This window comes from Cydia amplana, chromosome 14 (assembly GCF_948474715.1).
Source record: "Cydia amplana chromosome 14, ilCydAmpl1.1, whole genome shotgun sequence".
Classification (NCBI taxonomy): domain Eukaryota; kingdom Metazoa; phylum Arthropoda; class Insecta; order Lepidoptera; family Tortricidae; genus Cydia; species Cydia amplana.
In genome coordinates, this window is record NC_086082.1 from 15,402,550 (window position 1) to 15,417,409 (window position 14,860).

Below are 14,860 nucleotides of genomic sequence, written 5' to 3' on the forward strand. Positions count from 1 at the left end.
TAAAATCAACTCATCTATTTTTCTTAAAGTACTATTTTTGATCTAAATTGAATAATTATTTTAATGCAATCGTATTAAATGATTGCCTATAATCCAATGCTCCGAGAACTTTACACAATAAGATTGACTTCCCCTTAACTAAACTTTTTTTATAATTGCATTATGTTGGTGACATTGTTAAGATGTCTGACGGTCGTGGTTTACTTTTCTTTTGACAAAATTTAGAAAGATCGGAACTTAACTGGAGTTTCGACGCATTAAGTCTAATAACCTTTCTTCACATGTAACTGTAAGTGTTGTACGTTTGTATTAATATACATTTGGCATCAGTGCTGCTATAAATTAACTTTCGGGAATATAGTGCGTTGTCACGCGTGCAATGGCTATCGACACAGATTTGTCATTTTTCTCTTTTTGTATCCATGCGGATATTCTATAAACGTATCTCGTTACGTGTTGCAGGCAGTCTTCTGACCTAGTTATGGGAAAAACGATTAAGTGGAAAAAGAGACAAGGCGACCCAGGAGAGAATGCGGACGAATCGACGGAGTCGTGCGACGAAAATGTCAAGTCCGCATGTCCTCACGTCGCGAAAGCGGTTGACCTGACTCGGCTGAAGAAGGCACTGAAGGTCGGAGGCTTCGAGAAAGAGTGCGCAGAGTGTTTGAAGAGTACGAAGACAGAGGTGTCTGACCCAGATTTTGTGGAGGACCTTTCTCTGTGGATGTGTTTAAGATGTGGCTCGCAGCTCTGCGGCCGCGCTCGTAACCAGCACGCTTTGAACCACTTCAACCGCCCGCACTCGGACTCCCACGCGCTAACTGCCAACACCACGACTTGGGCAATCTACTGTTACAACTGCAATGATGAGGTTACTGCTACTAGCGCGAAAAAGCTACACGAATGTATCGAGTATCTTAAAAAGCAGGCTTTATCTGGTGGCAGTACGAAATCCTTGCCGCCAATCGAACTGCCACCGCCAGAGACAATAATAAAAGCTGATTATACTTTCAAAGGCAAAGACAAAGCCATGGGTTTTACCGCACAACGAGTGAGAGGTCTCTCTAACTTAGGAAATACGTGTTTCTTTAACTCCGTCATGCAGTGCTTGGTGCAAACGCCGTACCTGCTCCCAGTCTTGCAAGAGATGTCGGCGACGGGGGAACAGTTCACGTTGCCGGGGGGCAAGTTGAGCATGAAGCAGGATGGGGAGAAGGAGATGGAGCTGCCCCCTATCACAGGACAGCTGTCCGAGTGGGGCCCGTTGACTAGGACATTGGCGGAGACTTTGTCAGACTTGCAATCAGGTACGAAACTATTTTCATTTTTGATTAGGGTGATTTTCCAGTTACTGGCCACCCTAAACTAAAAATGAATTCTATTCACCTATAAACCAAATTTATTTTAGATTATGGTGGCTAGTTATTGAAGGCTGGCCAGTTATTAAAACCTTATACTAAAATGAATTCTGTTTATAGGAGAATAGAATTCATTTTTAGTTTAGGGTGACCAGTTATTAGCCGGTGGCCAGTTACTGGCGAAGTACCCTATTTAAGGCTCATATTTATTATCAACGAATCTGTGTATTCTAATTAGATTTCATTCCAATAACATTAAATCACTAGGTGCTAATGAGAATTTAACAAAGAATTGGTCTATTCTAATAAGATTTTTGGAATCCCAGAAAATTAAACCTCTCTAAATGCCTTATTGTCAGATTCATTTTTTTTTTACTACTAACCATTTTTAAAGCAACTATGTTGCTTTGATAATATATCACTGAAATTTGCAGATTAAACAGTTGACCAAATACCAATACTTAATCTAAACTCTTGACTATTTCATATTGTCTTCGTACATAAAATAAGTCAAAGTTGGGAAGATGCAACAGAGATGCTAAAACAACTAGCAACCAATCATGTTTCAGCCATAGATTTGGTTTCATCCAAAACTACCTTTGGTTTCCATTTTGGCAAATAACCGGTTATGGTAAGACACTAAAAACAACCTACAGAACATGTTGTTGTTGTCTGTCCTAGGGCACCCCGGAGGTGCATAGGGCCTCCACAAGATCCTTCCACGCCTTCCTGTCTTGAGCAACCGTCTTGGCCTTGGCCTACAGAACATAAAAGCATGTAAAAATACAATTTTAACATCACATCCTTCGGTTTAAAGGTCATTAACATCGATTTCTAATTCAACAGTTCATAGCAATTCTGCCTGTAATACGATACTCATTATAATTAGCTGACTAATGACCCAGTTTGCATTGCTTTGTCTTAAACACGTCTTATATACGCACATATGTATTGCGTGTCATTAGACATGTATTGATAACAGTATCTGTCTTGGTACCTCTATTGTTCTGTAATCAAGCCAGGAAGTTATCCTACATATCATAAATGTGAAAATTTATGTTTGGATCTAATTTCCTAAGCTTAGTAATAGGTAGTGTTGGCAAACAAATGTGACGTTCCACGGATAAAGGTGCCTTATGGCAGCTGGCGCTTACGTCGCGAGACGCCACATCAGTGATAGAGCGTTGATCATAATAGCATAAACGCTAACCGCCAATTCCGCCATAAAGGTTCCTTCTCGCAGGCGCGTTTTCCGGGCGACGCGTGAGTGTTTTATATGTAAAAGCGGCGCGCCCCGCTCACGCCCTATCGAGAAACGCGCCTGTGTGACGAAGCCTTAAGGTACCTTTGCCCGTGGAACGTCACAAATACTTAATAGGAAAAGGACATAGGATACAATGGGTACTCAATTCAAGCCTCATTGCCACTGCAGTGAACAATTCTGAATTAGAAAAGTACAATAAGATGTTATATCACTACATAGTATAAAACAAAGTCACTTCCCGCTGTCTGTCTGTCTGTCTGTACGTATGCTTAGATCTTTAAAACTACGCAACGGATTTTGATACATTTTTTTTTAATAGACGAGTGATTCAAGAGGAAGATTTATGTATAAAGTTTTAAGTAAATTACTTTTACCATTAAAGGCATAGGACTCCATATAAGCCACATTCTTGATATACACAACATACAGCCCATATAGCAATGACATTAATACACCCAAGGTGATAATGCTACACATATAGGCATCACATACCTTATTGATAAAAGAATTGCGTTATTTAGCAGATAACACACTAACTTTTTGTGTTGCTAATTGTTATGCGTATGAGTTATGACACTTATGACAGATAAGAGCACTAAAATTACACTGGTACCTGAATGCTTGTTTTTAGACACCTATAGTTCATTTTCAGGGTTCCGTACCTCAGAAGGAAATACCGAACCCTTATAGGATCACTCGTGCATCTGTCAGTCTGTCCGACCACTCCCCCCCTTTATCTCCGAAACTACTGGTCCCATATTGGGATACCCTCCTCCAATTGAGGGGGGATTTAAATCTTCTCGGGGCAGAGGTGTAGGGTTGGAGCCGGTCTACCTAGCTTTATTTGACGTTCATAAGCGCATTGTAATTATGCCTACTTGAATAAACTATCTTTTATCTTATCTTATCTTACTGGGTCTAAAATTTTGAAAAAAATACACAAAATAGATCAGTAATAATTATGCTACTTGATACTTCTGACCTAGGCAAAAAACCGGCCAAGTGCGAGTCGGACTCGCGTTTCGAGTGTTCCGTACATAAGTCCCACGATCCATGCTTGACTGCACATTTCTAATAGGTTTTCCTGTCATCTAAAGACCTATTTTGTGTATTTTTTCCAAAATTTTAGACCCAGTAGTTTCGGAGATAAAGGGGGGGAATGGTCGGACAGACGGACAGATGCACGAGTGATCCTATAAGGGTTCCGTTTTCTCCTTTTGAGGTACGGAACCCTAAAAAAAATCATAATATAACAATGACAACTGTTTTTGTTTTCAGGGGAAGGTGGCGTGTACACGCCTCGCAAACTGCTCTCGGCGCTGGTGAACAAATTGCCTCAGTTCGGAGGTGGCGACCAGCACGACGCCCATGAGCTGCTGAGGCATCTTCTAGAGGCCGTCAGGTATGTTCCAAAGATTGATTTGTAAATGCTACATTTACACGTAGCTCTAAGCCTGTACACACGCTTGAATGCGATTTACACGATTTGTAAAGCCTAGGACTAGGTACGTTAGTAATTAGTCGAGTTGCGAGTATTTTAGTTAACTAAAATCAGTCATCTGATCAAAAACACCCCACACGCTTGTGTTGTGAATGTGTGTCGAGACTTGCCAAGCGCAAGCGTGTAAATGTATCATATTAACTGACAAGATGGTGATAATGGTGTCCATTAGTCCCACATCAGGGACGTAGGGCTCACAGGAAGGTTTAGGTGTATAAAATGGTAAGGTTTTTTGTAACCCGTACGTAGCCGGGGCGGGTCGCTGCTGTCGCTAGTACATGATAACTTTGGAAGTTTAAGAACATATAATATCTTTCTCAATTTGTTTCAAAACTGCCGAAATAGAAATCCTAATATACCAATGACTTATTCAATCAATCATTGTACTAATTTCCAGATCAGAGGACCTAAGGCGCTACCAGTCCGTGATCCTCAACAGCCTGGGCATGAACTCTAAAGTTGACCCTTCAAAAGTGGATGGTGAGGTCAAGCAGAAGGTCAAGTTCTACGGCCAGCAGGCCTCTGACACCATGCTGAGGCCGGAACAGGTTAGTGAACATGTTCATTTGTTCTATGGGTCGCTACAAAATTTACTAGAAATGAAATCGAGAAAACAATTACTATTCAATATAATATTTAAAACCTTCGCGTTTTGAACACATATTAACTCACATTTATAACGCGAAATTTATTCAATTACCTTTATATACCGACGTTTCGACACAGGTTGGCCATGACCAGTGAAACCTGTGTCGAAACGTCGGTATATAAAGGTAATTGAATAAATTTCGCGTTAGACCCGTCTATAAATGTGAGTTAATATACAATTACTATTCGTACGTACTTCTTCTGAAATAAGAATTGCCAGTTTACTATAGCAGGCTTGTCTCACTCTGCGATTTCGTCGCTTTGCTACAGGTAGCTAAAAGTACATTCGTTCGGCCCCAATTTTGGGGAAAGCCATAAGCCGCGCGTGACGCTGTCGCCACCTAGCGGCCATATCTGTGCTGATCAACTGACGCGATGTGTTAGAGAGTGAGTCTTCTGTACTTAGTACTATTATTTATTCTGTGACTATAGTTCGTTTTTTTAGCATTAGAAAAAAGGTTAACAATCTTGACGTGTCTTTTTATTGAAAAACACTTGAAAAATAAGTCACGGCAAATATGTAATAATTATGAATCATATACGATTACTTACATTATTTTGCTTTCATAAGTAATAATTATTGATTAAAAAAAACCAAGCCATCAATAGTACATGTCGCCAATAGCGACTAAAAATTCAAGTCAGTGAAACCGTTGCGTTGTCGTCTAAACGTGTTTTTATTATTCATTATTTTTATTTCTCTAACATAGGTCTTAAGTTAAGTTAATAGTTACTAACCAAATTATGGAACCTGTTTTCTGAATTAAATAATTTTTATTTTTATTTTTTTTATTATTAAACAGTTAAAAAAAAAACGTTTTTCTATTAAAAGACACGTCAAGATCGCGTAGTCTTTTTCTTATGCTTAAAAAACGAACTATATAGTCCCATTGAAATCTGTCGCTCTCAATTCTGTATTTATAGTTTATATTTCGACTAGCGACCCGCCCCGGCTTCGCACGGGTTAACAAATTATACATAAACCTTCCTCTTGAATCACTCATAAAAAAACCGCATCAAAATCCGTTGCGTAGTTTTAAAGATCTAAGCATACAGACAGACAGACAGGAAAGCGACTTTGTTTTATACTATGTAGTGATGTCAGTTTATTAGGGTTCCGTACCCAAAGGGTAAAAACGGGACCCTATTACTAAGACTCCGCTGTCCGTCCGTCCGTCCGTCTGTCACCAGGCTGTATCTCACGAACCGTGATAGCTAGACAGTTGAAATTTTCACAGATGATGTATTTCTGTTGCCGCTATAACAACAAATACTAAAAACAGAATAAAATAAAGATTTAAGTGGGGCTCCCATACAACAAACGTGATTTTTGACCGCAGTTAAGCAACGTCGGGCGGGGTCAGTACTTGGATGGGTGACCGTTTTTTTGCTTGTTTTGCTCTATTTTTTGTTGATGGTGCGGAACCCTCCGTGCGCGAGTCCGACTCGCACTTGGCCGGTTTTATTTGGGAAATTTATTTTTTATGGTAGTTTGTTTTCGACTTTGGAAAAAAGCGCTGGTGGCCTAGCGGTAAGAGCGTGCGACTTGCAATCCGGAGGTCGCGGATTCAAACCCCGGCTCGTACCAATGAGTTTTTCGGAACTTACGTACGAAATATCATTTGATATTTACCAGTCGCTTTTCGGTGAAGGAAAACATCGTGAGGAAACCGGACTAATCCCAATAAGGCTTAGTTTACCCTCTGGGTTGGAAGGTCAGATGGCAGTCGCTTTCGTAAAAACTAGTGCCTATGCCAATTCCTGGGATTAGTTGCCAAGCGGACCCCAGGCTCCCATGAGCCGTGGCAAAATGCCGGGACAACGCGAGGAAGATGATGATGGTAGTTTGTTTTCTACGTCTCGCAGGTGTTCCGCGGCTTCCTGGTGTCGACGCTGGAGTGTCAGGAGTGTTTCAACCACTCGGACCGCACGGAGTACTTCCTGGACCTGTCGCTGCCCGTAGCCGCCTGTCGCCCGCAGCCCCCAGCCGTTGTCCGCAGGAAAACCCCCAACGGTATGTACATGTACACACAAGAACATATCGGGAGCTCGAAAACAATACCACAGGGCCACAAAACAGATACAGTACAGAAATCAATCTACATACAAAGTGCGCTCGAGCAACGCACACATAGACACTGCTCACGGACACGATATCTCGGACCGGTTGGGACCAGTGCGAGCGCGAGTGTCAACCGCTTGAGACACGCGTCTGTGAACTTTTTTGTGCAATTATGGAGAAACAAAAAAAAAGTTATTATAACTGTTCAGTGGACGGTTGTTTAAATTCAACATTAAACGGTGAATTGTCGTTTTTTAAGCTACCAGTGGTTTCAGAGAGGTAAGTAGGTATCTGCTTGTATTTCGATGGTTCGTTATAACGTTAAACAGAACAGTTAGGTAGGTAGGTAAGCACCCCGCCCGGCCACTACTAGATACGAGTGCCACTACCACGATAGTTTTTTGTGCATAAATCATAGTTGACAACCCTAGAGCGACCGCCGCGCGTAGGTATGAAAAGTGAAGTACATACATGTGATTGACTTCTGTACTGTATCTATTTTGTGACAGGGCGGACACGCCATACATCAAAAATCATTTGCGCGGCACGTTTGTACACGCGTCATTGTGTATGTGGGGGTAAGTCGCTTTACTGAGAGCACGCCAGAAGTCCGCCAGATTCATGTCGCGGGGCGAGGTAATGCGAGTCGGGGCGGGGCGGTGCGTGGCCGTTCTGTATGATAATACTATTACTTATTCTGTGACAATACTAAAGGTAATCACGGTCCCGGACAATATGTCTAGTGAAACTAACCGTGAATCATTCAAAACTGCTGTGTACACACAATACTCATACCGAGGCGGGGTCGCCATGTGAGGCTGTTGACGCTTACAGCCAGTTCAAGAATGACAAATGTCCATTTTACTTATGATAGAACATATGTAGGCTTTGCAATCCGGATCCCGAATGTATGGAATTATCCGGATCTGGATCCGGATCCGCGGATCTTCCCATACATTTCGGATCCGTCGTGCAAACCCTAAACATATGTTTGAAGTGCAACGTGGTCGCTGAAAAGCCTCTGGTTTGATAAGGGATTTGGCTTTTCAAGGTATGTGTAGAACTGTAGATCTTACCCAGGAAACTATGGAAAGATAATAGGATTTGGACTTTATTGAGAAGATTATCACGATCTAACTAGTTCAGCTACGAAATATAAAATGGATAAATGTAGTAATTAAACGTATCCGTAGACATATTTTCCGATAACATCCAGTAAAATACTTGTCTGAGTGACTGTTTTTTTTAACCCTTATTGTTTTTCTTAAATTTGTGAAGCATGGACTTTATACGAGAAAAAATAATTAATATAGCTGTGACATATTTTCGATTTTTATTTTGAATTATCACAGCTGTATTAAAACAAATTAGTGCCTCAATTCCCTTAAAAGAAAGGTGCAAATGTTGTTTACAAGAAACACGAACTAGTTGATAAACAACACATTCCCTATGTGTACTAACATTACCAGCTTGCCCCTAATCGCATTTGTGTACTGACTAAACCCCATATTTCCAGAGGAGATGTACAACCAGTACAACAGTCAGGAAGAGAATAAGCCCTCGAAACACCAGCTCAAAAAGGAGCGTATAGCGGCGAGGAAAGCGGCGCGCAAAAACAAAGGTGCATAGCATGGCTTACCACGCTTACCACATTGCTCATTCTCATACTTTTACTGTATTTATTTATATTTGTGTGTTTATTGCAAATGTTATACTTTATTCAGCAAATTTCGTTAATGGTATATACAGTCCATAAACTACAAATAAACTAATCAAAAAGACCTCCGCGAACTGTACCGGGTACAAAGGTGCCCATCACACTGGCCGCGTTGCCACGTTGGATAGCGAAGGCCAACCTTTGCACCAGGTACGAACCCGCGCGAACATCAGAGGTCATCATCGTGTGTTAATTTGTATTTAGAAATAATTATATTCTTATCAACACGCTGTCCTGTAAGCCGTCTCTCTGTATAAAGGCTGTCGCGTTCAATAAGAATCGAATGAATATCGCTCGATCATACATTATACAGGATCTTAAAAACTATCCATTCTGCGCTATTCAATCCAAAAAAACCTGTGTGAGTTGGGAAACTTTTCAGGTTTTTATCTACGTATACTGAAAGTGATACCGTGTGTAACTCGGTCATTATTTTTTATTTCCACTGAATCTGTAATTATCGAAGGCGTAACTAATGTTTATTGTCTAAATGGCCATTTAAGTATTCGTATTTACTGATTATTCACATCTTAAAAATCAAGCTAAAAGGTAAACCTTTCTCACCAACTCTAATTTCAGGTAATTCCACGTCGAAGGAAGAAACCACCACCGACGCGAACTCTAAAAAAGAAGATGGCAAGTCTTCATCCGAACAATCAGACGCCGATGTAGAAGATAATCTAGAAGATGCCCCGAGGCGAGCCGACACGCACAGCACCTCCGTCGGAACCCAGGCCATCGCACACACCGCTGCCAACTTTGCCCATTACCTCAACATGGAATCCGGGTATAATTCTGAAAAAGTCATAAGCTCAGACTCCATCCGGACCAGCCCGGTGCATTTAACCGAGAAGGAAACTCCAGAAGAAAATGGGAAAGAGTATGTCGACTCATCTACATCAACTATGGCCGTCCCGCTTGAATACAAGCCTCTTGCACCATTCGAGAACCTATCCAATCCGGACTCAGGAGTAGCGAGCCCCGAAGCCACTAAGCATAACTCCACAGAGACGGTTGACCATGTCGACTCTCCTACTGATAATAAGGAACTCGGTAGTCCCAGTTCGCTTTCAAGCGAGATCAATTTGGAGCTGACAGAACCAAGTCCGGGAACGGAACCGGAGAGACCTGTGTCCAGGATTGCTTTCGCTCCAGAGTATACCAATAAAGTTGTATCTAGAGGGATAAGTGTAGCCGGCTCAAGGCAGTTGCTAGAACAGAGTGGAGACAGCAGTTATGAATCTCCGCCTGATGCGAAACCAGCGGAAACAGAATTGACTAATCATGTCGAAGTCACGAACAAACTTGATAAGCTCAAGCTAGATATGGAAGAAAATCTAATAGTCCCTCCGGCCCCGGCTTTGCCCGCCCCGTTACCGCGGCCGACGCTCGGAGGCGCTGATGACAAAGGCCTCATGGATTACCTGTCCTACTCCCGCAATACGACCCGCCACGTGAGCGACGAGGACGAATGCAGCGTCGCCTCCTGCCTCAGCCAGTTCACAGCTTTGGAACTGCTTACTGGGAACAACAAAGTCGGATGCGACACTTGTACTAAGCGCGAAGGTCAGGAAAAAGGGAAAACAGTCTACACGAACGCTACTAAACGCTTCTTAGTGGCCAGTGCACCCGCTATCCTCATTCTACATTTGAAGCGTTTCCAGCTCGGACCCCGCTGTATGTTCAGGAAAATGTCCAAGCATGTAGACTTCCCGGCCATCTTGGACTTAGCACCGTTCTGCGCTATGGACAAGCTTCGCAAGCAGCCCGGTATCAACCGGACACAGGAACAAGTGCTATACTCTCTATATGGTGTCGTTGAGCACTCCGGAGGCATGCACGGTGGGCATTATGTTGCATATGTGAAGGTTCGGGCGCCATTACGACGCGACCATCCTCGTTGGGGCTTTTTACCTAAGAGCGCTAATGTAGCACCTCCTGCCGCTGAAGCCTCAGATGCACCAGAACCTGACTCAGAGTCCGAACTCTCCGGATACGAGTCCGGTGAAGGAGCACCAATGCCCGACTCCCCGCCTGGCAAATGGTACTACGTCTCCGATAGCATGGTGTCAGAAGTCAGCGAGGACAAAGTATTAAGAGCGCAGGCCTATCTACTATTCTACGAGAGGATCCTATAAGCCTAATTTAACCAGCGTGCTGTATATAGCTTGTTAGCTTTTCCTTTTCCTAGTTGGTTACCGGTGATCCGTGTTACTCTGTTTTGTTTATTGTATCCTTAGGACAGGTAACCATTGAGCTCGCCCCGAAACTCTGTAGCGACGATATTTCGTATTTTATTACGGCTCTACGCCTCAATTATGTACACATATATGCTCGTATTAATAAACCGTTAACTGATATCTTACTCTAGTTTTAAAGAGGAAAAGTGAGCTGTTTTCCTCTTTAATTTTGAGGTGTAGTTTCGACTTTCGACCGCTTTAGTTTTAACTTATGTATATAATTTTTCATATTGATTTAATTCACTGTTCAATTGAATTGTCACTGATTCAATGGTTAAACGGAAAACTTCATTATAAAGTATTAATAATAGCTACATTTTTGAGATCTCGACAGTAGATGAGGCAACTGTCCTGATCTCTTAGGGCTGATACAGACGGATTGCAACTTGGGAACTGCAAGCCAACTGCAGTTCCCACACAAATTGCAGTCGGGTTGCAGTCTGTCTGTACCGGCCCTTAGGCCTTTGAAATCGAAGTTTTTAGGATACCAGCTCACTCCTCTTAACACATTCACTGCTAAGCTACGGTCATAGCCGATGACATGGGTTTCCCGGTATGTAGCGAAAATGCATCGTAGAAGCAAAACGACAGTCATAGCGCTGAATGGGTTGAAACTTGTATGGTATCATGCATTTTATTAATACGAGTCTTTACAGATGTGCTAGTTGCGGAAAGTTTCAAAAAAGTTTGAAAATTTCCCGGAAATTTCAGGAAATATTTACGAAGAACTAGGAAACTTTTCATTTTGGAAATGGAAAATTTAGACCCCTGTACAAACCTATAAATTTCCGAAATATTGCAATGTGGAAATTTCGCGATTTTTTAAACTTTCCGACGGTACATTTCGAAACGTAGTCATTGCAGATAAACTAAGGAATTGATAACATGAATTAAGGTACTGATTGGTGCATAGATGTACTGCGATTATATATATGTAGTTACTCGCATGAGGGTCGCACGAACCTAGCCGCAGCCATAGAGAAAAAAAATACATAGATTGCTCACTCCATACATTAGTTTTGGTACCAAAAAGACTATTAATTTCAGTGTCTACATCTAGCATCCAGTAGCGGAACTATCAGTACTGCTACTTGACAATAGATGTAGCACCGAATAGTATTTTTGGTATCAAAACTGATGTATGGAGTGAGCATTTTTGTCTTGCTATATTTCTCTATGCCGCAGTCATACAATCGGAGTTACGCTCATTTTAAAATAACATTCTGAAATAACATGAAGTTTTACATGAACATTCAAGTACTTAACATGTATCTGTCTGGTAATAGTTTTTGTTGCTAGAATTGTAATATAAAAAACCGGCCAAGTGGTACCCCTTGAGTACGGAACCCTAAAAACAGAGCGCGTAAAAGTGAAAACTAGTACAGTCGCCATCAGATATATCGGAGCGGCCAAGGTGCTCGCAAATATCTGAACACGCCTCTTTTGTAAGGCGTTAAGAGTGCGTTTTCAGATATTTGTACCAGACATAGATGTATGTTACATAAATGTTCATGTCAATTTTCATGTATTTGAAGCATGTCATTTTAATGAGAGCGTAACTTGAGCGATTGTATGGTACCGGCTTTTTGGCGCGTTCGTGTGCCGCAGACGTAATATTAAGTCGTCTTTCATTTTAAAAATTATTTTACTCTATGAACGTTACATAGCGGTTCTCACTAAGTTTTAAATGTTATGAGACGTTCGTGTTTTTAACGTATTTATTCTTTTCTGTATTTATGTTTGTCATTTGTTGTTTTGTGGCCCTGTTGCCTCGGGAGCGAAAGACTACAGGGTGGTTCGGCAGACGTGATCAGAATAAAAACAAGCCAGAAGGGTAACTTAGTCAAGTTGTTACAAAAGGTTCTAGCTTGGTAAAAAATAAGATGTTATACGGTTAATCAACTTTTTCATGTCACTCGTTGCCATGGTTACGTTTTCTTGGGTCCCCTAGTTAATTATATTTTTGTGGTTGTCATATATTATGCCCTTTACATTGGGTCATCTACCAAGCATATTAGTAGCACGTGTTACAGCTTTCCTAACGAACTTTGCTCTGTCTCCTGGCTACTGAGACAAAATAACAAAAATAATAGTTGATTCGCCCTTATACAATTTGGTTATCATGCACTCCCATACTGTAATTGTATGTAAAGTGTAATTCTATGGAACTTGCTAACTAGGTATGTAAACAAAATTAAGTCACTAGTAAATTGACATTCGGAGACAATTTCAATATGGTGGTTTACATGGTTAGCAAGTTCCATAGAATGACACTTTATGTTTCAAAAGTAATACTGTGACCATATTTATTATTACAATAACAATTTTGTCCCTACACAACTTTGGGAACAAATCTAATTATTTTATTAAATATTTTGATTTGTGTTTTTTAAGTAGTCACACTACTAATATATACCACCACTGGAGGGCTTCGTCACTTTTTCTTTAATATATGACATCTATTTGAGTTTATAATTTTGTTCCTGTTCACGTCTGTTAAAAATCATCCTGTATAGGTACCTATATAGGGTGCATCCTATATTCTCCATAGTCTTCCACTGACGTGTCAAGCCTGTATAAATCTGGTATAATATCGGTAAATGCCATTCGTAGTAATGAAATTAGCATAGTTATTTATTGGAATGTGATGTCGAAACGTTTTACTGCTAAGTCGTTCTCATTTGAAGCTGACAAACATCGGTATCGTTATTAAATCTAAACCACATAGTTATTAAGAATCTCACGCACCCACCACCAAAAGGTCGCTCCCATACAATCAAAGTTACCTACGCTCTCATTTTAACGTCTAGCCGCCCGGAGACCTAGGGAGCGTTCAAGTATTACGTAACGCAATTTTTTGACATTTTCACCCCAATGTAACGCACTGTAACGTTTTTCTGTACCTCCCCCTCTCCCTAGTAAAACGTTACGTAACCACCAAGTGACCATTTTTTTACCTAAAGGCCACAATTATGTGGCGTAAAGTACCGTAAAGTGGCGAAAAGTTCTGAAGGGTTAAAAAACAATGTTACGTAACGCGTAGTTCAAACCCCCCCCCTCCCGCCCCTGTAACGCATCGTAACGTTTTGCAGTCCGGCTCGTACCAATGAGTTTTTCGGAACTTGTGCACGAAATATCATTTGATATTTACCAGTCGCTTTTCGGTGAAGGAAAACATCGTGAGGAAACCGGACTAATCCCAATAAGGCCTAGTTTATCCTCTGGGTTGAAAGGTCAGATTATGGTAGCCTTTCGTAAAAAGTAGTGCCTATGTCAATTCTTGGGATTAGTTGCCAAGCGGACATGCTCCCATGAGCCGTGGCAAAATGCCGGGACAATGCGAGGAAGATGATGATTTGTCTGCTACTATAGTTTTCGTGGATACAAATAGTTATACAAAGAAAATAGACCGAGTAGAAGTTTTTTATGAAACAAAAGAGAGCGTAAAATCCATTGTATGGGAGCGGCCATATGACTACGGGTTCATGTGAGTTAAATATGGACGACTGTACTATCATTTTCGTAATCACTTGATTATATTGTTTTGTCCACGCTCTCATCAATATCATGCATTTTAAATCTAATCGTGTCACAAGGAAGCTAATTTTAGGGCGAGGGCAGATTATCGAAACCCGCGCATAGCGGGGATTGCAAGTGCCGTCCGAGTCAATTTTACTACTGAGTTAAATAAATACGCATTTCAAAATAATACTGTTTTAGTCCAAAAAAGTAGAGTTTAACCCCATACTTTAAGACTACAGATCAGGGATGTTGCGGATGCAGATTTTTTGACATCCGCGGATGCGGATGCGGATGCGGATTTTTAAAGGCTCACATCCGCGGATGCGGATGCGGATGCGGATGTCAAGATTAGGTACTTAGAAAACGTCAAATATTACATTTTTAGTATTTTTTTATTAAAAAAACCAAACGTTTAGTATTTGAGCAAGAATATAGGTGCGTTATATTTAACCTGTCAGATCCCAGTGGCTCAAATATGAGCCGGAATTGTATGGATTTGAGAGGTCCTGGGAAACAGTAACTTCGCCGACTTTTCTGGATCTAGACGA

General features: G+C 41.2%; 1 protein-coding gene across 2 annotated transcripts; it reads left to right on the top strand.

Moving 5' to 3' along the window:
* The first annotated feature begins 146 nt into the window (after positions 1 to 146).
* On the top strand, positions 147 to 10,971 carry LOC134654174 (ubiquitin carboxyl-terminal hydrolase 16/45). 2 transcript variants are annotated; one of them, XM_063509621.1, is made up of 7 exons: positions 148 to 289; positions 463 to 1,307; positions 3,901 to 4,024; positions 4,521 to 4,671; positions 6,638 to 6,785; positions 8,350 to 8,454; positions 9,130 to 10,971. In XM_063509621.1, the coding sequence occupies exons 2-7, from the start codon at positions 482 to 484 to the stop codon at positions 10,686 to 10,688; spliced, it is 2,913 nt and encodes a 970-aa protein (XP_063365691.1). In that variant the 5' UTR covers positions 148 to 289; positions 463 to 481; the 3' UTR covers positions 10,689 to 10,971. The 2 variants fall into 2 exon arrangements, with proteins under 2 accessions (XP_063365692.1, XP_063365691.1); XM_063509622.1 differs by lacking the exon at positions 8,350 to 8,454 and having other exon boundaries at positions 147 to 289.
* The last annotated feature ends 3,889 nt before the right edge of the window (positions 10,972 to 14,860 follow it).